Here is a 24088-nt window from a genome sequence, read left to right on the forward strand (position 1 = left end):
CTTGAACTCCTGGCCTCAAGTGATCCGCCCGCCTTGGCCTCCCAAAGTGCTGGGATTACAGGCATGAGCCACCGTGCCCGTCCCGCCTTATGTCTTTTGTTATACAAAAGATTTTATTTTGAGGTAGCCAGAAGTATAACTTTCTTTCTGTATGGTTTTTGCCTTTGTGCCTTGTTTAGGAAGACCTTTCCTATCTCAAAGTTACAAATACATCCTCTTCATTCTTTCCTCTAATGCTTTGTGTTTCTCAGGTTTAACTCTTTTAATTCATCTGGAATTTATTATATGGTAGAGGATGTATCTCAAACCATTGGGGATAGATTTATAAAAATAAAGTAATTTTTATAAATGATGTTTCAATCATGATCTATCCATTTAAGAGAAAATAATTTTACTTCTTTGTCTTTCTTCCAGTATAACGTTTTTGGCAATGCCAAACCATTAAGTGTTATACGGTTATGTATAACCTAACCACTTTATTTGCTTACATTATTTAACCTCTCTAAGCCTCAGTTTTCTCATCTGTAAATGGAATAATAATAATTCCTAATTTATAGAGTAGCCGTGAGAATGATATGAGATGTTTCATGTAAGGCCTTTACTCAGTACAGTTCTAGAGTAAACCTGCGGTGATTCATTGTGTGTTTTGTGGGCACACCTGCCTTAACTTCCTCTCCAGAGAATCCACTTCTGGAGGGTTTCACCTCAATCTTTGTATTCCCCGTGGTGCCTAAGATTGCATCTTCGAGCCTGTTTAGCAAAATGAGTTGAATCACGAATTGATAACTATGCAGAATCATAGTGTCCCAGTGGGAGACAGCAATGGGAGTGATGGTAACTCTCCTGACCTCACACCCTCCTGTTCCTGGCTGCAGGCACTGGGACCAGGTCCGGGATGAGATCCAGCGGGAGTTTGATCAGGAATCTGAAAGCTTCACCTTGGAGCAGATTGTGGAGCTTGGGATGGATCAGCATGTGGAGAAAATTGGGGAGATCTCTGCTTCAGCAACTAAAGAGCTGGCTATAGAAGTGGTACGACAGTCCCTTCCCATGCTCCCACACCTCCTGCGCCTCCTGGAGCACAGGCTCCAGCTGTTCATCATCTGATGGTGCCTCTCAGCTCCTGTTCCCCTTAGTGAAGAGACACCTGACTGCTGTGTCCCCCAATTTCTCTCCACAGGCTTTACAAAACATTGCCAAGACCTGGGATGTGACTCAGCTCGACATAGTACCCTACAAGGATAAAGGCCATCATCGGCTCAGGTCAGGGGAGCTGGGGCTCTAGGAGAATGGAGGGCTGTGTGACCCAGGCTGCAGAGTGGGACCAAGTTTGGGCAGGTGGGGATGAACTATGATTTTGACCCCTTGTGTCTCAGAGGTACAGAAGAAGTATTCCAGGCACTGGAAGATAACCAGGTAGCTCTGTCTACCATGAAGGCATCACGCTTTGTCAAGGCCTTTGAGAAGGATGTGGACCACTGGGAACGCTGCCTCTCCCTCATTTTGGAGGTTATTGAGATGATTCTCACAGTGCAGCGTCAGTGGATGTACTTAGAGGTCAGGACTCAGCGCCTGAGCTCTTCCTGCTTCCTGCTCTTACTCCTTTTTCTTAAGACCTAGATTTTGCCCTGTTATCAGCCTCATTCTCCTACCTTTAAAGTCACTCTTCATCTAGGACCCAGCTGTCTGATTCTTAGTTATTACCTCTCACCTTAGATTCCCTCCGTAACAAGTTTTTGTTCTTCTTCCCAGATTTTTCTTCCATTTTTCTTCTTAGACCCAGGTAGCTGGCCCCCTACCTCCAACTTTCCTTGTAGAACTTGGGCATCTTGGCCTTTGACTTCTAGCACTCTGTATCTTCTACCCAACTGTCACCCACAATCTGGGAACAGGGAGCAGAGGGTGGAGAGTGTGTAAGAAGTGGCCTCTCACCCCAACTTTTGGCCCCCTCAGAATATCTTCCTGGGAGAAGACATCCGCAAGCAGCTGCCCAATGAATCGACCTTATTTGACCAGGTCAACAGCAACTGGAAAGCCATCATGGACAGGATGAACAAGGACAACAATGCTCTCCGGAGCACCCATCACCCAGGTCAGAGCTCCAGGGCTCCTGCCCTGACACAGCCTCAGCAGGCACTCTGCTTGGTCATGGTTGCGTGCTTCGTTTATTAAAAAGACTGATGCCCCCAGCTCTCCTAACATTTCCCATCTCCATCACCTCTTCTAAGCATTAGATCATAATTCTGTAAATTAAACTCAACAAATATTTGAGTGGAGTATAATAATGTAGTGGTTAAGAGCATGGGATATGGAATCAGTCAGATGAGTTTATTTATTTATTTAAAAAAAAATTTTTTTTGAGGCAGAGTTTTGCACGTTGCCCAGGCTGGAGTGCAGTGGTGCGATCTCGGCTCACTGCAATCTCTGCCTCCCGGGTTCAAACGATTCTCCTGCTTCAGCCTCCCAAGTAGCTGGGAATACAAGCGTGTGCCACTACCTCTGGCTAATTTTTTTATTTTTAGTAGAGATGGGGTTTCACCAAGTTGGCCAGGCTGCCTCGAACTCCTGACCTCAGATGATTCACCTCCCTCAGCCTCCCAAAGTTCTGGGATTACAGGTGTGGGACACTGAGCCCAGCCTACGTTGACTTTCATTTAGCAGATTAACTAGCCTTCAGCCATGGGATGGGTTAGGGTATGGGGAAGAAAGGGATGAACACACGGCAAGATGAACACATAGTGAGGCCTGGTCGACTGGGGGAGACTGGGGTAGAGAATCAGGGAGTCAGGTTTGACAGCGGGCACCTAGAATGGGCATCCTGTGCAGAAGAATTCTGGTGGGGGTGCAGAGGACCTCTTTATTTTACCTAGGGCTAGTCTTAACAGTGCTTCATTTTCCCAAGAGCCTTCAGTATACACATCAATAAAAATAATTTTAATTATTCTGATAAAAGATAAACATGAAAAGTTATGGTGTGCAAAGTTGAATGACAACAACTGATACTATTTGAAATAATTGACAGAATTATATTCCGGAACAATTTATAAGCAAAGCCAAAAAAACAATGATCCCTTTGTTGAATGCACAGAACAAATCCATCTTGTCCACGGCTACTGAGCATGCCTGTGATCTCCAGGGGTCACTCAGGTTTGACTCAAAGGATCCAACAGCCTGTAGACCCTGTGCTTGAAGGCATGAGGGTCACCTCTGAGTTCACACTCACTAGTGTCCCTCCTTTCTTCAGAAAGCTAGGAACTGGGAAGACAAGGGGAAAATCAATCAAGACCTGAGGTATGGGGCTGTAGGCTGGGAGGAAACTAACATTATTGAGAAGCTACTGATGTGAATACATTTCAATTACTACTCACATTGGTTTTTTGTTTGTTTGTTTGTTTGTTTGTTTTTTAAGACGGAGTTTTGCTCTCGTTGCCCAGGCTGGAGTGCAATGGAATGATCTAAGGTCACCACAACCTCCACCTCCCGGTTCAAGCAATTCTCCTGCCTCAGCCTCCCAAGTAGCTGGGACTACAGGCGTGTGCCACCACACTCAGCTAAGTTTGTATTTTTTTAGTAGAGACGGTGTTTCACCATGTTGGTCAGGCTGGTTTCGAACTCCTGACCTCAAGTGATCCACCCACCTCGGCCTCCCAAAGTGCTGGGATTATAGGCATGAGCCACCACGCCCAGCCTCACGTTGGTTTTTGAGATGGATTTTATTGCCATTTTGTACACAAAGAGGTCAAAACTCAGTGAGGTGAATTGACATGACAGTAAGTGAAAGAACTACTATCTGATTGGGGGTCTTCTGCCGCCTGCTCTGGGACTCTTTCTGCTATGACATGAAGGACATTGGCAACCCCAGTCCTTGCAGATTTCTTTCACTGTGTGCACATGCCATGTATCTAAATAAAATGATTTAGCTTTCTAGATTGTGTAAGTGGAGGGTAATCTCTACTTTTCAGAAGCTCTTGGGTTGGCCAGTGGATCCCCAAGTTCTTCCCCCAGCCCTTCTTTTCTTTTTTGCCTATGGGAAATGTAGGAAGACGGACCCCCAAGTTCTTAGGTGGGTGTGTTATACAGTGTCCCCCCCACCCACTGGGGATATGTTCCAAGACCCCCCAGTAGATGCCTGACACCTCAGATATTAGTGAACCCAATTGCCATCAATCAGAACATGTTTCTGTTCGTGTCTCCCTCCCATAAATTCAATGCTCTTTCCATCTTAACTAAGCACTTATTACGCACTGAGGCTGTAACTTTTGCAGTTTGAGGTGTGACAGCAAAACTATCATGAATTTCTTTTTCCTTCGTCACAGTTTCACAGATAGAAGATTCATATTCTGTTTTTCTTCTTTTTTTTTTTTTTGAGACGGAGTCTCGCTCTGTCGCCCAGGCTGGAGTGCGGTGGCACAATCTCGGCTCACTGCAACTTCTGCCTTCTGGGTTTAAGCAATTCTCCTGCCTCAGCCTCCCGAGTAGCTTGGATTACAGGCACCCGCCACCACGCCTGGCTAATTTTTGTATTTTTAGTAGAGATGGGATTTCACCATGGTGGCCAGGCTGGTCTTGAACTCCTGACCTCAAGTGATCCACCCACCTCAGCCTCCCAAAGTATTGGGATTACAAGCATGAGCCACTGTGCCAGGCCAGAAGATTCATTCTTACTGTAGATCTCAGCAACCTCAGTTGAGAACTTTCACCTTTTCACTTAAAGGAAGGAAGCTGTTTATGGAAGCACTTTACGGCTTCTCTTTGGTGTATCTGAATTGGCAGCATCACTACTCTTGCACTTTTGCTTACATTATTAAGTGACATAAGGGTCACTTGAACACAGGCACTGCTGTGATGTCGCAACAGTCGATCTGATAACCGAGAGGGCTACTAAGTGACTCACGGGCAGGGAACCTCCGCAGCGTGGAGATGCTGGACAGAGGGATAATTCACATCCTGGGGGACAGAGCAGGATGGTGAGAGATTGCATCACACTACTCAGAACAGTGTGCAATTAAAACCTAGGGATTATTTCTGGAATTTTCCATTCAGTATTTTCGGACCACAGTTGTCTGCAGGTAGTTGCAACCATGGGACGTGAAACTGTGGATAAGGGGGAATTACTGTATTAATGAAATCATATATGATGTATCAGTGCATAAACGGTAACATGTACAATAGTGCATAGTGAATACTGTAATGAATTAACAGAGAGAATGGGTTGAGCATGTTAGACGGTCTGGGGATACTTCTCTGCGTCCAGAAACCCTCATGGCAGTCTGTGCCCCACTGTTCAAGAGCTGGCAAAGAACACAGAGTTGGGGCATCCAGATCCGCCCAGGGCAGTGGAAATGAATCAAATGTCATTCATCGCTCTTCTTCCCAGGCCTCCTGGACACATTGATAGAAATGAATACAATCCTGGAAGATATTCAGAAATCTCTGGATATGTATTTAGAGACCAAGCGACATATTTTCCCCCGCTTCTACTTCTTGTCCAATGATGACCTGCTGGAGATTCTGGGCCAGTCCCGAAACCCAGAGGCTGTGCAGCCGCACCTCAAAAAATGCTTTGACAACATCAAGTTGCTGAGAATCCAGAAGGTCGGTAGAAGTGGCCACAGTGAGATGCTGGGTGGCGAAGGGAGGGTGTTGGGGTATGAAAGGCTTTGGAGGGGACCCTGCCCTCCCAAAAGGAGGGCCATGTTAATTAATGATTCTCAATTCTCAGGGGGATAGAACTTCTTAGAATTGGTAATATTGAGAGGAGGGGAGAGGAGCAGTAATTATCCTCAAAAGGCCCCAGGACTTCTAGGCGGACACCAAGGGTGGGCAGGCCAGGCTCTGAGTAGCTTCTGCTTTCTGCAGGTTGGAGGGCCCAGCAGCAAATGGGAAGCTGTGGGAATGTTCTCGGGCGACGGCGAGTACATTGACTTCCTCCACTCAGTGTTTTTAGAAGGGCCTGTGGAGGTGAGTTGTGGTGAGGGTCTGAGGACCTAGCTGATTCTTCTTCCTACAGAAAGTTCACCTGGATCGGGCGCAGTGGCTCACACTTGTAATCCCAGCACTTTGGGAGGCTGAGGTGGGCAGATCACCTGAGGTCGGGAGTTTGAGACCAGCCTGACCAACATGGAGAAACCCCGTTTCTGCTAAAAATACAAAATTAGGTGGGCGCGGTGGCGCATGCTGGTAATCCCAGCTACTCGGGAGGCTGAGGCAGGAGAATCACTTGAACCTGGGAGGCGGAGGTTGTGGTGAGCTGAGATTGCGCCATTGTACTCCAGCCTGGGGAACAAGAGTGAAACTCCGTCTCAAAACAAAAAAAAAAAAAAAAAAAGAAAGTTCACCTGGCTCCATGAGGAGAGAAGACCTCTTTAAATGGCCGTTAGTCACTCTTTCCCCTCTCACCTGCCATTCCTGACAATGACCATCTCTGCTCTGAACCGAAATTTCCTTCTGAAAGTCAGATCATCTGCCTGCTAGCCTCCATTTCTCTCAGGAACGCAAGCCAGCTGTTGGCCATTCCCGCTTTTCTCTGGGTACAAAGCCCTGAAGTGCTGCTTCCTAAGTGCCTTCCCTGTGGAGGACCTTGGCCGTGCCCCCTCAGGCTGAGCTGCCCTATTCTCCCACCTCCCCCCAGTCCTGGCTTGGCGATGTGGAACAGACCATGAGGGTGACCCTGCGGGACCTTCTCCGGAACTGCCACCTGGCTCTCAGGAAGTTCCTCAACAAGAGGGACAAATGGGTGAAGGAGTGGGCTGGCCAGGTGAGCTGGGGTCAACAGAAGTGAGGGAACAAGGGGCCGGGCACGGTGGCTCACGCCTGTAATCCCAGCACTTTGGGAGGCCGAGGTGGGCAGATCACTTGATGTTAGGAGTTCAAGACCAGCCTGGCCAACATGGTGAAACCCCGTCTCTACTAAAAATACAAAAAATTATCTGGTGTGGTGGTGTGCACCTGTAATCCCAGTTTCTCAGGAGGCCGAGGCAGAAGAATAGCTTGAACCCAGTAGGTGAAGGTTGTAGTGAGCCGAGATCGTGCCACTGCACTCCAGCCTGGGTGACAAAGCAAGACTCTGTCTAAAAAAAGAGAAAAAAAGAAAGAAATGAAGAAATGAGGGAACGAGAAGATGGAATTAAAAGGAGGTGGCCAGTGGAAAGACAGAATCTTGAGTCTCACACAGTGTGGTTTCTTACCCCCCTTTCTGGGCTGTGGCTCTGGTACACTCCAAGCTGGACCCTTAGCTCCTGACCTGAGGCCCATGTCCCATCCTTCAGAGCAGATTGGGTGCAGTTGGGAGAGGCACATGGTTCTTGAATTAGCTGGGACTTGGGAGCTGGGCTGTGTGGGTAGCCAAGGACAGGGCTTTGGGACGTGGCTTCTGCACATCCCCAGGTGGTGATCACTGCCAGTCAGATCCAGTGGACGGCTGATGTCACCAAGTGCCTGCTGACAGCGAAGGAGCGGGCAGACAAGAAAATCCTCAAGGTCATGAAGAAGAACCAGGTGAGAGGCTGGGCGCACTGGCCCGTGCTTGTAATCCCAGCACTTTGGGAGGCAGAGGTGGGAGGAGCCCACTTGCTTGAGCCCAGGAGTTCGAGACCAGCCTGGGCAATATGGTGAAACCCCTTCTTTACCAAAAAATACAAAAATTAGCTGGTGGCACACCCAGGAGGTTGAGGCTGCAGTGAGCTAAGAGCGTACCACTGCACTCCAGCCTGGGCGACAGAACAAGACTCTGTCTCAAAAAAAAAAAAAAAAAAAAGAAAAGAAAAGAAAAGAAAAAAGTAGGTGGGTGCTCTGCAAGTATGGGCTAGGCCTGGAGCTAGAATTGCAGGGAGGCAGCAGTCAGAATTAGAGGTGAGCTGGTGGAAAAGGGCCAGAGCGAGGGTGCTTTATGATGGAAGTCCAGTGGGGGCAGTCCGTGGTAGAGCAGAATTACCAGGAGTTACAGCAGGTGGGGTCAGCACTGGGTTGGAAGCGGTGCTGGGTGGGGGCAAGGGGTGATCAGGCTTTGGTGGCATTGCTCTGTCTGCTCTCTTCCCTGCTGCTTCATGCCACAGGTGTCAATCCTGAATAAGTATTCAGAAGCCATCAGGGGGAACTTGACCAAGATCATGCGGCTTAAAATTGTGGCTCTGGTGACGATAGAAATTCATGCCCGAGATGTGTTGGAGAAGCTTTACAAGAGTGGCCTCATGGATGTCAATTCCTTTGACTGGCTCAGCCAACTTCGGTTCTACTGGGAGAAGGTGCCAGATGGGCCAACTCCCCACTCTCTTACCGTAAAATGGATCCTAATGCTTTTATTGCATCCATGTTCTGTAAACGCAAGGATATCCTAAGCCAACCCTTAGTCCTGTCCCAGTACCCTAATCTGGTTCTTCCTTCCATCTCCTCCCCACAATCAGGAGTGGCAAGTAGTTGTCCCAGTCAGGGCTCACTATGAATGTCACTTGAACAGGACTCAGAAACACTCCAGGCAGCTGCTGCATTGGGTTGGGGTGGATGTGCAACATGAAACCCATTTTCCATCTTGCCCATAAACCGCTCCCCTTTTCAACTCTAAAAGGGAACCCCTGATCCCTTCACTGCAGCCTCCCTGACAACTCTGAGCCCCACTCTCAGTCATTGTCCCAGCTCTAACTCTCCTTCCAAGCCCACCTCTCTCTTTTTCTGCACTGTTTTCCCCAGGATCTTGATGACTGTATGATCCGCCAGACCAACACGCAATTTCAGTATAATTATGAGTACTTGGGTAACTCGGGCCGGCTTGTCATCACCCCCCTGACGGACAGGTCTGCCATGTGGGATGAATGAGGTGGCTGGGGTGGGGGGCAGCGGAAGATGAGAGAGGCTTCCAGGAGTCTGACTCTAGTTCTGTCCTCAATTCTCAGGTGTTACATGACACTGACCACGGCATTGCACCTGCACCGAGGGGGCTCCCCCAAAGGCCCTGCAGGCACGGGCAAGACCGAGACCGTCAAGGACCTGGGCAAGGCCCTGGGCATATATGTCATTGTGGTCAACTGCTCTGAGGGCCTGGACTACAAGTCCATGGGCCGAATGTACTCAGGTCTGGCCCAGGTCAGTATCCTGCCACCCTGTGCCAGAAGCCCCTTAAATACCTTTTCGTCCCAGAAAATAAACTGAAACCCAAATCTGGTTCAGTGCTTTGTAGCTTCATGACATTGCATCACATGTAATTCTTATTTATTTATTTATTTATTTTTTGGAGTGCAGTGGCATGATCTCGGCTCACTGCAACCTTTGCCTGCTGGGTTCAAGCAATTCTCCTGCCTCAGCCTCCTGAGTAGCTGGGATTACAGGTGTGTGACACCAAGCCCGGAGAATTTTTGTATTTTTAGTGGAGACGGGGTTTCACCATCTTGGCCAGGCTGGTCTCGAACTCCTGACCTTAGGTGATCCACCTGTCTCGGCCTCCCAAAGTGCTGGGATTACAGGCGTGAGCCACTGCGCCCAGCCATGTATAAGTCTTACAACTAGGAAAGTCCCTTCCCCTTCCTGAGCTTCATGTAGCTTATTTGCAAAATCAGAAGATTATAAAGGATTAAAGAAAATAATGTGTGTTAACTGGAGCAGAGTAGACAGTGCACACAAGTTCCCTACCCCAGTCTCTTTCCAACCCACACCTTTTCTAGCATCACCCCAGATTGGCCCCATCTGATGGAAAGTTCTGGCCAGAAGCTACAACAGTGTACTCTGGTGCCCTCCTCCCTGCCCCCTATTCTGGAGGCCGCCTCGCCTATTGAAACATTTGAAGGAAGGGTGCGTTAATCACGCTTTCTAGCCTCTTGGGGCACCTCTCGCTCCCAGTGACTCTGCCTTGCACCCCGCAGACTGGAGCTTGGGGCTGCTTTGATGAGTTTAACCGCATCAACGTTGAGGTGCTGTCAGTGGTGGCCCACCAGATCCTGTGCATCCTGTCTGCCCTGGCTGCCGGCCTCACCCATTTCCATTTTGATGGCTTTGAAATAAATCTGGTGTGGTCCTGTGGGATCTTCATTACCATGAATCCTGGTAGGTGGCAGGGAGTGGATGGGACTCCTGGGGTGGGAAGAACTGGGTGTTCAGGGGAAATAACTGCGCATCCTCCTCTTCCCCCTTCCATGCGAATGTATATAGCTAAGTGAAGTCTGGCTAAAGATAGCAAAGGGGAGAGAAGGATAAACACAACTTTCCGGGAGAAGGGGAAGCAATCTTACTGTTTTCCCCAAAGGGATTAATAACCACTTATGTGTGTATATGTAGCCCTCATCTTTTAAGACACTTAGCTTTCTTCCCCCTTTAGGCTAGCTCCAAGAGTTCTGGTCTCTCTGCCATCTCTTTTGCAGCAGGCCCTAGGGTCTCTCATTACTGTTTCCTAGAAACAACTCTGAGGGAAGGGTCTAGGACAGCACAGGGATAGGAAAGGGTTTAGGAACTGAACAAAGAGGAACAGCTGTGATTTCTATTAGGACTGATGAGAGCTGTACACACAGAACCTGGAGAGATGGGAAATTGACAGCTCTGTGATTTGAGTTTGAAACAAGGCCATGCAGAAAGTAAGGAAAGGACCAGAGATAAGAGAGAAGACCAAAGTGGACTGGGAAGGGCTGGGGCTGAGATGAGAAAGGATGTGGTCTTGGAGTTGGAGAGAAAGTTAGGGATGGAGTTAGGGTGGGAGAAAATGAGACTGATTGGAAAGTGGGTTTGGGGAAGCAAATCAAGATGAGGAAATATATGATTCTAAGCAAGTGGCATTGTTTTCCAGGCTATGCTGGCCGCACAGAGCTTCCCGAAAATCTTAAATCCATGTTCCGCCCAATTGCCATGGTGGTGCCTGACTCCACCCTCATTGCAGAAATCATTCTCTTTGGAGAGGGCTTTGGCAACTGCAAGGTACTCCAATAACCCCTTTTCTCCAGTGATTTTAATTTTCTTTCATAATTATTCCCTGGACAGAGGAGCTCCCCAAGGGCCTCACAATCAGTTTATCCTCTAAGGAACTTAGACTATTGTCAGTAGGATGTGTGGGGAGAAAAATTTAGGGGAGGGAGGTTTCTCCTCCGTGATATCACTAACTGACAATGGCGTCATTCACACAATTTCCTCAGGAGAATCCATAGAGTGCCTCCTAGCTGCTTCATGTCCTGGGACCTGGCTTCTTGTCTCTGACTGTCCTGAGATGAAGCAGAGGGATTTGTGGGGAGATGGACTGTTTCCTCCTCTGTTTTGGTTCCCCAGATTCTGGCCAAGAAGGTGTACACACTCTACTCACTGGCTGTGCAGCAGCTGTCCAGACAGGACCACTATGACTTTGGCCTGCGTGCCCTCACCTCCCTTCTGCGCTATGCTGGCAAGAAGCGCCGCCTACAGCCGGATCTGACTGATGAAGAGGTAGAGCAAGGACACAGCCTTTGGACCTGACTTCCACTGTCACTGGACCTATGTCACTTCTCTCAAGTCTTTCAGACCCTTTCTTTCCTCAGATTGGGATTCCCACCTTCCCACCTCGTCCCATCCCCGTGTTGCCCGCTGCTTTGCTAATGGCTAACTGGTGTATCCATTGTTCTTGGCACGTGCCCCGAAGCCCTTTGGAGGTGAAAGGCCTAGGCCCTGCCTCCTCAAGCCTGAGTCTCTGTCTTTTCCCATTCAGGTTCTGCTGCTCTCAATGAGAGATATGAACATCGCCAAGCTCACTTCAGTTGATGCACCCCTGTTCAATGCCATCGTGCAAGATCTGTTTCCCAACATTGAGCTGCCTGTCATTGACTATGGCAAGGTATTTGTTCCTTAATACTCTCCCTGACCGGGTGCTGTGGCTCGTGGTTGTAATCCCAGCACTTTGGGAGGCCGAGGTGGGCAGACTGTTTGAGTCCAGGAGTTTGAGACTAGCCTGGGCAACATGGTGAAACCCTGTATCTACAAAAAGTACAAAAATTAGCCAGGCATGGTGGTGCACACGAGTGTAGTCCCAGCTACTCGGGAGGCTGAGGTAGGAGGATTGCTTGAGCCCAGGAGATTGAGGCTATAATGAGCTGAGATTGTGCCTCTGCACTCCAGCCTGGGTGACAGAGCAAGACCTTGTCTCAAAAAACAAAACAAAAACAAAAAAACCGCACTCTCCCTGACCACACATGTGAATATGCATCTGGGAATAGAAAACTTGGCTTCCAGTCCTTGTTCTGCCATCTACTAGCTATGACTCTGAACAAGTCAATTGACCTCTCTTTGGACTTCCTTATCTATAAAGCAATAGACTATTCGAACATTCTGCTCTCTGACCACAACTCCCTCCTCCGCTGACCTACTCAAATGTACCTGCTCAAGTGCATCCATGCAGCAGCGCCCTGACTTCATTGAAACCTCTAGTCCGTTGCCTTTGTACTTTCTCCGTGCCCATCAGTCCTCCATGCCTCTACTTCTCACCTCATCAGGGAGTTTTGAGGAGGGGCTGCTAGAAGCCACTTGGTATCAGAGAGCAGCAGAATGGAAGAGGGAGTTTTAGAAAGCATAAGAACTTTCTTCTCTGGCAGTGTGGTAGTCTAGATACCCTGAATGATACTTTCAATTGAAACTACTAAAATGATGGATAAAAATATAATAATAACATCCTTTTTAATGCATTGCTAAGCTGGCAAGAAAGAAAGAATTCCAGGAGTTGAGGAGGGTAGGGAGTAAAAGCAGGAACCCTGGGAGGCAGGTAAGTACCAAAGCTGGCCTTCTCCCTGAAAACTGTTGTTGATCTTAAGGCAGTGAGGATAGGAGATGAAACAACCCAAGTCTGAAGATATAACAGAAGATGCAGTGCTGCATAAACCCCAGTCCCCAAGGGGCAACACCCCCAGTAGATGGAAAAACGAGAAGTCTGAGATTTAGAAGGGTATATACAGGAAAGAAACTTGCTTGTTTTGACCTCTGATGATGGAAGAAAAAGACCAAATTTCCTTTGAGATTTCCTAACCACACACCAGCTCTCACATGGTTTCCAGTCATCATTTATCCTACTGTGTAATCAGAAAAGAAATCTCAAGCTTAGATTTTAATATTAAGTAGTTCTAGGTTGTTAGTGCCCCCAGGTGACTGGAAGAAGCAAAAGCAAATTATTTCTGGAGGAATGAAATTTCAACTCACACTTCAAAGAATTGCCACAGGTAAAAGTCCAAGAAAATGAGCAACTCATGGTCAAAAATCACAAAACACACAAGGAAACAAGAAACCATGAATGGGAGCCAGAAGAACAACAGACAGTGGAATCAGATCCATGAAAACTTACTTCAGATATTGAAACTGATAGGGGCGAGGTGCGGTGGTTCACGCCTGTCATCTCAACACTTTGGAGGCTGAGGCAAGAGGATCACTTTAGGCTAGGAGTTCAAGACCAGCCTGGGCAACATAGCAAGACCTCCATCTCTTAAAAAAAAAAAATAGCCACACATGGAGGTGTGCTCCTGTAGTCACAACTACTTTCTCCAAAAGCTACTAGAAAACGTGCTCTACTTAAACACAGGAGCACACCGTGAAAAGGAGGACGGGAAACAAAAGATTTGGTGCAAGGGGGAGGCTACAGTAATCCTCAGGGTGTTGGTGAATGGAGGTCACAGGATGATGGTGGTGCACTGGGCAAAGAGAGAAGCCAATCCAGACTGGAGCAAACCTGAAGCCTTCAGGAGGACTGTTTTTTGTTTTGTTTTGTTTTTTTGAGATGGAGTTTCACTCTTGTTGCCCAGGCTGGAGTGCAATGGCACAATCTTGGCTCACCGCAACCTCCACCTCCCAGGTTCAAGCGATTCTCCTGCCTCAGCCTCCCGAGTAGCTAGGATTACAGGCATGCACCACCATACCCAGCTAATTTTGTATTTTTGGTAGAGACGGGGTTTCTCCATGTTGGTCAGGCTGGTCTCGAACTCCCGACCTCAGGTGATCCGCCTGCCTCAGCCTCCCAAAGTGCTGGAATTACAGGCATGAGCCACTGCGCCGGGCCAGGAGGACTTTTTAAAGAAGAAATTGATACCCAGTGTGAAAATTGTTTGAAAGATTTAGTCAACTGGTAGAGTTTGGAATTGAGTTAGAGATAAGCACATTAAAAACTAAGCAAACATGGGGGCAAAACAAAAACAAAAACAAAAACAAAACCCTAAGCAAACAGGCCGGACATGATGGCTCACACCTGTAATCCTAGCACTTTGGGAGGCATAAGCAGGTGGATTGCTTGAGGTGAGGAGTTTGAGACCAGCCTGGGCAACATGGTGAAAATGAGCCAGGTGTAATGGCTCATGCTTGTAGTCTCAGCTATTGGGAGGGCTGAGGCAGGAGGATTGTTTGAGCCCAGGAGGTGGAGATTGCAGTGGCTGAGATTGTGAGATTGTGCCACTCCAGCCTGGGTGACAGAGTGAGACCCTGTTTCCAAAAAAAAACAAAAAAACAAAAAACAGAACCTAAGCAAACAAAAATCACAAAAACTATTAGATCCTAGGGAAAACAAAAAAAGTTGCCCAAGAAAGGAAAAGTAACCATACATTGTTATACTGATACTTTATAATGTTTACAAGAGACCCATCTAAAGCTTAATGACAAAGGGCTGAAAGTCAAAGAATAGAAAATGATGTTTTTTCTATTATTTGATAATTATTAGTAAATAATTAGTATTAGTAAATACGAATCAAAAGAAAGCTAGGGTAGCAATATGGGACAACAGATTTTGAGCTAAAAAGCATTGCTAGAAATAGAGGGCTATTTCATAATAATAAAAGTTTCAACTCATCAGGAAGGTATAACAATTCTAGATTTTTGTGCATCTAATAATATAGCCTCAAAATAAGTAGAGCAAATTTTGCACAATTACAAGGAGAAAGAGACAAATCTAGTATCATGGTGGAGAGCTTAATATTTCTTAATTGATAGAGCAAACAGACTAAAAATCAGGATATAGAAGATTTGAAGAACACAATCAACAATCATGATTTAATGGATATCTATAGAAACTGGACTCAATAATTGGAGAATCGTACAGGCATGTTGGCTCATGCCTGTAGTCCCAGGACTTTGGGAGGCCAAGGTGGGAGGATTACCTGAGGTCAGGACTTCAAGGCTGCATTGAGCCATGACTGTACCACTGCACTCCAGCCTGGGTGACAGAGTGAGACCTCAACTCAACTCAATAAAATAAAATAAATAATTGAAGCATAACCATATTTTTCAAGCACACATAGAAAATTGTTGGACCATGTAGGAAAAGGAAAATTGATGACTATGTAAAGGCCATAAATTTGCCTCAAAAATGTCAAAGGAAGATATTCAGACCACAGTTTCTGATCTCAGTGATAACTCTACTGCTATCAGGCAAAGCAGACTTTATGGCAAGAAGCAATCGTAAAGGTGAAGAGTGACATTTCATAATGATAAAAGGATCAATACACAGAAAGTTATAAGAGTTCTAAATCTGTATGCACTAAATAATATAGCTACAAAATCCATAAAAGAAACTGGACAGAACCATAAGGAGAAACACATAAATCCACAGCCCTGGTGGGAGATCTTGACTGACTTCTTTTAGGAACAGATAATGCAAACAGACCAAAAAATCCATAAAGAGATGCATTTGAATGCTTTTAACAGACAGTGACAAAATAGAAAAAGCCCGAGTGTTTGGAAATTTGGCAATACAATTCTAAATAACTAATGGATCAAAGAAGAAATTAGAGAATTTTTTTTTTTTTTTGAAATGGAGTCTCAAAAAAAAGCTCTGTTGCCCAGGCTGGAGTGCAGTGGTGAGATTTCAGCTCACTGCAACCTCCGCCTCCCAGGTTCAAGCGATTCTCGTGCCTCAGCCTCCTGAGTAGCTGGGACTACAGGCACACGCCACCACACCCGGCTAATTTTTTGTATTTTTAGTAGAGACGGGGTTTCGCCATGTTGGCCAGGCTGGTCTCGAACTCCTGACCTCAGGCGATCTGTCCGCCTCAGCCTCCCAAAGTGTTGGGATTACAGACGTGAGCCACCGCGCCTGGCTGAGAATATTTTTTAACTGAATAAGTAGAAAATGTGACATTAAACTTGTTTACGACACTAAACACATGTGCACACAGAAAACATACTAATAAAACTACTTCTCAGATAGTGGAAGGAAGTGGAATTAGCGAGGCCTGTTAGTGCAAGTAACTATCTTGTATCTATTTGAAAATATTTGGCTACATGAGCTGTGTGTTTAAAAATGGCACACTATTCTGGGGCCCATCTGTTAGGTCATGGTTCTTCAAGCATTACTTTTTAACTTAGGTAATAATGTCTTTACTATTAAACGGGCTCTTCCACCAAACTGTGAGCTCTGCAATAGGACGAAATCTATTTTGTTCCAAGCCATATCCCTGGCAACCAGCACAGTGCTTGGCATACATTGTACAGGCTTAATAAATATTTGCTGAATAATAACAAAAAGTGTGTAGAGCTACATGTAAGACAGTGTGTCAATGAGGAAACTGAGGCGTGGAGAAGTAACTTACCCAGGATCACATAGCTGAGAGCTGGGGAACCAGGCTGGCGGACTCCAGAGCCCAATCTTTCAACTCTGCAATGGGCCAGCTTCCCAGTGAGTGAACAGAGCCGGAGTGCAGAGGGCCCTGGTGCCATTTTTAACAGTTTGAACGTATTCTCTCTGGCACCGGGGAGATTTTGAAAGCCCTTTAAAGGCCTCATCCTTTTTCTTCTGCTTGCTGTGTTTTCCCTTCCCTCAGCTGCGGGAGACCGTTGAGCAGGAGATTCGAGACATGGGCCTGCAAAGCACGCCGTTCACCCTCACCAAGGTTTTCCAGTTGTATGAAACCAAGAACTCCCGCCACTCCACCATGATCGTGGGCTGCACGGGCAGCGGCAAGACTGCCTCATGGCGCATTCTGCAGGCCTCCCTGTCCTCTCTGTGCCGCGCCGGAGACCCTAACTTCAACATTGTTAGAGTACGGGGCTGGGACAGTGGAGTCAGTGGGCAGAGACTTGAGTAGTAAGAAGACAATGGAGGGTGGGGGCCAGGGAGGACCTTGCAAGGCCGGGAGAGCTGTACCTGGGACCATGGTGGCCTGGGGCGATGAGAGAAGGGACAAATGCACGTACCTAAGGGGGGTCTGGAAATAAAGAGGGGTTTTTGTCCATCAGCAGCTAAAACCCCTTCCGGTGTCATTTTCAGGAGTTCCCTTTGAACCCCAAGGCATTGTCCCTAGGGGAACTGTATGGGGAATATGACCTCAGCACCAATGAATGGACAGATGGCATCTTGTCCAGTGTCATGCGGACGGCATGTGCAGGTATCCAGAGGATCGTGGGGTGTGGAGAGCAGACGCCTGAGTCTCCTAAGGGGGCAGGGAGTCTGGGGATAGGAAGTTCCAAGTTGGGAGAGAAATGCCTGGGGAATGCTGAAGTACAAGGGAATGTAGGCTTGTGTCTTCGAGGAGCGTGAGCGGAGGGTGCAAGGTGAGCGGCTCCCCGGTTTCCTCATCACCCACCATCTACTCAGATGAGAAACCCGACGAGAAGTGGATCCTGTTCGATGGCCCCGTGGACACACTGTGGATCGAGAGCATGAACTCCGTCATGGACGATAACAAGGTGTTGACCCTCATCAACGGCGAGCGCATCGCGATGCCGGAGCAGGTCAGGGACGCGGCTGACTCCTGGAGGCCTGCAGAGGCAGGCACCGGAGGGCATGGGCCGGGGCTGGGGAGGAGAGCCAGAAATCTCAGAGCGGGCAGGTTCTGTGGGAGAGAGCTGAAAGGTGGATACCTGGATTCAGGGAAACCTGCAGCTGAAGAAAAAATGCTTTGCTTGCCGCGGCTGTTGAGAACGATGATAAGAAAAACACCCTCTGTTGTAAGCACTGTGTAGGCTTGGGCGGCCCTCCTCGGCTCGTTCCCACGGATGCATGAGGCAGGACCCTCGTTTGTGCACCCAGAGGTACGAATTCACGGACTGGCAAGCACACCCTTTTCCACCCACTCCAACAATGCGAGCAAGAGAGTGATTTTTCAAAAGGACAACCTTGAATAAGCTCTAGTTTCTTTTAAAGCAAACTGGGCCAGGCCGGGTGGCTCACGCCTGTAATCCTAGCACTTTGGGAGGCCAAGGTGGGCAGATCACTTGAGGTCAGGAGTTCAAGACCAGCCTGGCCAACAGGGTAAAACCCCGTCTCTAGTAAAAAATACAAAAGTTAGCTGGGTGTGGTGTTGTGCACCTGTAGTCCCAGGTACTCTGGAGGCTGAGGTGGGAGGATTGCTTGAACCTGAGAGGCGGAGGTTGCAGTCAGCCAAGATCACGCCACTGCACTCCAGCCTGGGTGACGGAGTGAGACTCTGTCTTAAAAAAAAAAACAAAAAAACTGCAAATCGTTTGTGAACTTGTAGCATCCGAGTTCTGGGTGTTTTATTATTCCTGAAGGTGGGGGATGCAGAGAAAGATGAAGTTCTGACAAACGTATATCCTTAGGTGTCTCTCCTGTTTGAAGTGGAGAACCTGGCAATGGCCTCTCCGGCCACTGTGTCCCGCTGCGGGATGGTCTACACTGACTACGCTGACCTGGGCTGGAAGCCCTATGTTCAGTCATGGCTGGAGAAGAGGCCAAAGGTATGAAGGGAACTGAGGAGAGGGAAAGTAACCAGGGTGGCTCCAGGACACAAGGGTGAATGAAGAGCCCCTTCTTATTCAACTCCAGGCTGAGGTGGAGCCCCTTCAACGCATGTTCGAAAAGCTCATCAACAAGATGCTGGCCTTTAAGAAGGACAACTGCAAGGAGCTGGTGCCCCTGCCCGAGTACAGCGGTATCACCTCCCTCTGCAAGCTGTACTCTGTCCTGGCCACGCCAGAGAATGGGGTAAGGGGAGGACACAGACCACGGGCAGGGGCAGGGGGTGCTCACAGCCTCACCAGAACAACTTCCGGGAAACAGCGTGTCTGAGACAGGTTGAACTCCAGGCTTGAGTGGAGCAGAGACTCCAAGGGGAGGCTTCAACGACCATGGAGGCAGTGAGGGGTGTGTGTGTGCATGTCTGTGTGTGTGCATGTGTGCATTGAGCTGAAAGGTCCGACTAGGGGTTCTGAATTGAATATGTACACAATGGGGTCTCACTATAATTTCCCACCCATGCTTTGGGAGCTGAAAATAGCTCATTCCGCTCCTCACTTCTCCATCCCTTCAAAATATAAGTTTTGGCATAGATGAGGCCCTGGGACACCATTTCTCCTAGGAGAAGCTCCCAGGCTATTCTGATGAGAGGACTTTTTAAACATTTCAGATTAATCAATATTTAAGAAAAACTGTGCTCAGTTTAGAAGTAAGGACCAAAATTTGATATCTTCTGTTGAGATTAAATCACTGCCTATAAATGGTTTGTATTGTTTTTAAAGATGTTGCTAGGTAATTAAACTATTAATATGTCATCAACAATTAAGATCTGTAGGAACATATGTCATTCCTGGTACAGTTAATGAAAATTAAAAATATGTAGATGGGGCCGGGCGCGGTGGCTCACGCCTGTAATCCCAGCACTTTGGGAGGCCGAGGTGGGTGGATCACCTGAGGTCAGGAGTTCGAGACCAGCCTGGCCAACATGGTGAAACCCTGTCTCTACTAAAAATACAAAATTAGCCAGGTGTGGTGGCACGTGCCTGTAGTCCCAGTTACTTGGGAGGCTGAGACAGGACAATCGCTTGAACTCAGGAGGCAGAGGCTGCAGTAAGCCAAGATTGTGCCACTGCACTCCAGCCTAGGCAAGACAGAGCAAGACTCTGTCTCAAAAAACAAAAACAAAAACAAAAAACCGCAGATGGACTTGCCAGGTACTGTGTGGGCAGACGGCAGTTACGAGTTATCGATGGCCCACAGATGTCAAGAAGGACGGGCTGGGTAGGGGAGGCTTCCCGCGTGAGCAGAGGGCAAGAGTGGCCTCTGCAGAAGTGCAGACACACAGGAGTCAGGCCTGGCAGGGCGGGCCGAGCTGGTGGTCTGTAGCCGGATGTGGTGGGTGGTGTTTTTGTGTAGATGCGCTTCAGCGTGGCAGAGACCCTGAGGAGAGGGCTGGACCATGAGGATGGTGAGATGGGTTGTGTGCTGAGAAAGGCTGGGAGCACAGACTAAGGATTCTGGACTGAAAATGGCAGACAATTGTTTCTTAACATAATTTCCCACCTATAGGATTGAGGAATACTCTTTTTTTTTTTTTTTTTTTTTTTTGAGATGGAGTCTCACTCCTTTGCCCAGGCTGGAGTGCAGTGGCACGATCTCAGCTCACCGCAACCTCCGCCTTGCAGGTTCAAGCGATTCTCCTGCCTCAGCCTCCTGAGCAGCTGGGACTACAGGTGCCTGCCACCACACCCAGCTAATTTTTTGTACTTTTAGTAGAGATGGGGTTTCACCTTGTTGGTCAAGCTGGTCTTGAACTCCTGACCTCAGGTGATCCACCCACCTCGGCCTCCCAAAGTGCTGGGATTACAGGCGTGAGCCACCGCTCCTGGCCAGGATTGAGGATTACTCTCTAAACCCAAGATCAGTATTCTGGATTGGACGCACCAAGTGTATCACATTATCTGTGGTCCTAGGTATCTTAATTCACAACCCATCCTCAAGCGCTCTCCACCCACAGGCCTGTGTCTGCTTTGCATAGTAAAGCAGACTATCCCTTTGCCAGGGATGGTTTGAAGGATGCCGAGTTTGCTGTCTGTGGTCTCCAAGAGGCCTGAGAGAGGTGGGATGGCCCCATGTGCTCCATGCGCCCAATCAGAAGAAAGACATCTGTCACGTGCCCTCTGGGCAGGGGGTTGAGAGCGTGGGCTCTAAATATGCTCTTTCCATTATTAAGTTGGTACATTTTACATTTTATCTTTTTGGAGATAGGGTCTCACTGTGTTGCCCAAGCTGAGTGCTGTGGTGTGATCTCGGCTCACTGCAGCCTCAACTTCCTGGGCTCAAACAATTCTCCTGTCTCCTGAGTAGCTGGGATCGCAGGCATGCGCCATCACACCCAGCTAATTTTTGATTATTTCTAGAGACGGGGTCTCACTGTGTTGCCCAGGCTGGTCTCAAACTCCTGGACTCAAGTGATCCTCCTGCCTCGGCCTCTCAAAGTGCTGGGACTAGAGGCATGAGCCACCACACCAGGCCACAATTTACATTTTAATTTTTAATTACACAGATAATTGTTGAATCAAGTTCTCTTTCTGAAAATAATAATTCTTCATATAAAGCTAAAGTCCTTTTTGTTCCCCTCTCTTCTCCCAGTCCTGATCTGCTCCTCACTCCACACAAGTAACTACTGGAGTATGTTTGTGTATGTCATTCCAGACCTCTTTTTTAATTTTTTTTTTTTTTAAGAGACAGGGTCTTGCTCTGTTACCAAGGCTGGAATGGCATGATCAGGGCTCACTGCAGCCTCAACATTCTGGGCTCAAGTGATCCTCCCACCTCAGTCTCCTGAGTAGCTGAGATTACAGATGCACACCACCATGCCTGGCTTTGTTGTTGTTGTTGTTGTTGAGACAGGTTTCACTATGTTATTCAGGCTGGTCTTGAACTCCTGGCCTCAAGCAATACTCCCACCTCAGCTTCCCAAAGTGCTGGGATTACAGGCATGAGCCACCATGTCTGGCCTAGGCCTTTTTTAAAGGTACACCTTTACCTATAATACCATGGGTATCCATAGAAAATATGTTTTTTGTTTTTTTTTTGTTTTTGGAGATGGAGTTTTGCTCTTGTTGCCCAGGCTGGAGCGCAGCGGTGCCATCTTGGCTCACTGCAACCTCCACCTCCTGGGTTCAAGCGATTCTCCTGCCTCAGCCTCCTGAGTAGCTGGGATTAACAGGCACCACCACACCCGGCTAATTTTTGTATTTTTAGTAGAGATGGGGTTTCACCATGTTGGCCAGGCTGGTCTCGAACTCGTGACCTCAGGTGATCCACGCGGCTCTGCCTCCCTAAGTGCTGGGATTACAGGCATGAGCCACCGTGCCTGACTGAAAATGTGGTATTTTTTTTTTAAAACTATATCATGCTATATACTGCAACATGTCCGTTAAATTAACAATATGTTTTTGAGTTCTGTATTACTACACGTAGATTCATTTCATTGCTTTAACTGCTATATACTATTCCATGATAGAACACTACATTTTATTTTTCCACTGCTCTACTGGTGAACATTTCAGTCATCTCCAGTGTTTTGCAATTACAAACAAGTCACTGTGAATGTTCCGGGACCTGTCTCCTGAGCACCCTTGGTTGCTTTTCCAGGGCAGGCCTGTTGTGGCCAGATGATGGCTGCATCTTCATGAGTTAGCAGTGAGGAAGCTCAGGGCAACTGCTGAGCTATAAGAAATTTCAGGTTTGTCTGTCTTTCAGCAGGTTGTAGATAAACATCCACATTTGGAAAACTGTGCGATTTTCCAAATAGAGCCAGGAAAGGAGGAAGACCCAGCCTTTCCACACTCTGGTGTCACGAGTCTGCCAGATGGACCCCTGGTCTCTTACAGGTGGGTTATTTCCTCTTCTCGTTCTCCATCCAGGTGAACCCAGCTGACGGCGAGAACTATGTCACCATGGTAGAGATGACATTTGTGTTCAGCATGATCTGGTCTGTGTGTGCCTCTGTGGATGAGGAGGGCCGGAAGAGGATCGACAGCTACCTCCGAGAGATCGAGGGCTCCTTTCCCAATAAGGTTGGGCACACACCTGGCTGTCCTATTTGCCCTGTTTTTCCAGACCCCCTGGGCATCCCCCATCTCAGGCTCTGCTTGGGTTTCCCTCTCTCTTTCTTCCACCCGGTGGTCTGGGGCCCGTTCTCTGGGCTGGAGAAGGCTCAAGGAAGGCTTTGGTAACCTGACCTACATGCCCTCCTTAGGACACGGTATATGAGTATTTTGTGGACCCCAGAATACGGAGTTGGACATCATTTGAGGACAAGCTCCCTAAGAGTTGGCGCTACCCTCCAAAGTAAGAGCTGGGCCTGGGTGTGAGGAGGGCATGGGGCAGCGGTAGGTGGGGGATGTGGCAAGAGAGATGGGGCCTAGAAGCAAAAATGAGCAATAGGAAGGAGAAGGTGGGTCCCAGAGAAGGGCTGCCTCTTGAGGACAGGAAGTGGGACCTAGAGGGCTTGGGACAGGGTCTCTGAGGGGAGCACATGATCCCCAGGCCCCACAGGAGGGCAGGGTGGTGATGAGACAGTGGTGATGTAGAGGGAAAGGAAGTGGGAGTTGGAAAGGAGTGGGCGGCTGGTCCTTGAGAGCCGGCCCCTGCTCTTCCCTAGCGCCCCCTTCTATAAGATCATGGTGCCCACCGTCGACACTGTTCGCTACAACTACCTGGTGAGCACCTTGGTGGCCAACCAGAATCCCATTCTGCTGGTGGGTCCCGTGGGGACTGGGAAGTCCTCCATCGCCCAGAGCGTTCTGCAGTCCCTGCCCTCCAGCCAGTGGTCGGTGCTCGTTGTCAACATGTCCGCACAGGTGTGTTGGGGATCCAGGGGCCAGGCTGCCGGCTCCCTTGGGATCCAAGTGCCTGCCTGACCCTCCTCTCTAAGCCCGTATTTCTCTCAGGGGACCCACACATTCATTCGGTACCTTTTCACCAGACCACATCCAATAACGTGCAGAGCATCATTGAGAGCAGGGTTGAGAAGCGAACCAAGGGTGTCTACGTGCCATTCGGGGGCAAAAGCATGATCACCTTTATGGATGACCTAAATATGCCCGCTAAGGACATGTTTGGGTCCCAGCCACCCCTGGAGCTGATCCGCCTCTGGATTGACTATGGCTTCTGGTATGACCGTACGAAGCAGACCATCAAGTACATTCGAGTAAGCCTCGCTAGAGTCTGTTCTTCAGGCCTCCGCTCCTTCTGGGATAGGCTCAGTCCCCACTCCACTGGGGCCCCAGGCTATGGTCCTGTCATCCTGGATTCCTTCCCACACAGGAGCGTCCTTCTCCATGACAGCAGTTCTCGGCTCCCCACTCACGAGCCAGGCGTCCTCCCTCAGTCCTGGCTCCTTCGTGGGATTCTGAGCATATTGTTTGCCTGCTTGCTTTTTCTTTTTCTCTTTCTTTCTTTCTTTCTTTCTTTCTT

The 24088-nt window shown here is 48.3% G+C and overlaps 1 protein-coding gene across 5 annotated transcripts in view; it reads left to right on the plus strand.

The window, feature by feature from the left end:
• Positions 1-24088, plus strand: part of DNAH2 (dynein axonemal heavy chain 2) — a 117382-nt gene that overhangs the window by 52908 nt on the left and 40386 nt on the right. For 4 of the 5 annotated variants that reach the window (XM_009431756.5, XM_016931474.4, XM_016931476.4 and 1 more), the window contains 24 exons: positions 876-1032; positions 1181-1263; positions 1377-1557; positions 1954-2092; positions 5378-5595; positions 5860-5961; positions 6632-6757; positions 7387-7497; positions 8055-8243; positions 8686-8789; positions 8889-9078; positions 9852-10032; positions 10766-10893; positions 11239-11391; positions 11651-11776; positions 16728-16946; positions 17174-17291; positions 17501-17637; positions 18466-18603; positions 18692-18850; positions 22534-22686; positions 22869-22960; positions 23274-23472; positions 23598-23822. In XM_009431756.5, coding sequence (XP_009430031.1) covers positions 876-1032; positions 1181-1263; positions 1377-1557; positions 1954-2092; positions 5378-5595; positions 5860-5961; positions 6632-6757; positions 7387-7497; positions 8055-8243; positions 8686-8789; positions 8889-9078; positions 9852-10032; positions 10766-10893; positions 11239-11391; positions 11651-11776; positions 16728-16946; positions 17174-17291; positions 17501-17637; positions 18466-18603; positions 18692-18850; positions 22534-22686; positions 22869-22960; positions 23274-23472; positions 23598-23822 — 3628 coding nt within the window. The remainder of the gene's footprint in view (positions 1-875; positions 1033-1180; positions 1264-1376; positions 1558-1953; positions 2093-5377; positions 5596-5859; positions 5962-6631; positions 6758-7386; positions 7498-8054; positions 8244-8685; positions 8790-8888; positions 9079-9851; positions 10033-10765; positions 10894-11238; positions 11392-11650; positions 11777-16727; positions 16947-17173; positions 17292-17500; positions 17638-18465; positions 18604-18691; positions 18851-22533; positions 22687-22868; positions 22961-23273; positions 23473-23597; positions 23823-24088) is intronic. The other variant, XM_016931475.4, reaches the window with a different exon arrangement.

The sequence above is a fragment of the Pan troglodytes genome, chromosome 19, assembly GCF_028858775.2.
Source record: "Pan troglodytes isolate AG18354 chromosome 19, NHGRI_mPanTro3-v2.0_pri, whole genome shotgun sequence".
Taxonomy (NCBI): Eukaryota; Metazoa; Chordata; class Mammalia; order Primates; family Hominidae; genus Pan; species Pan troglodytes.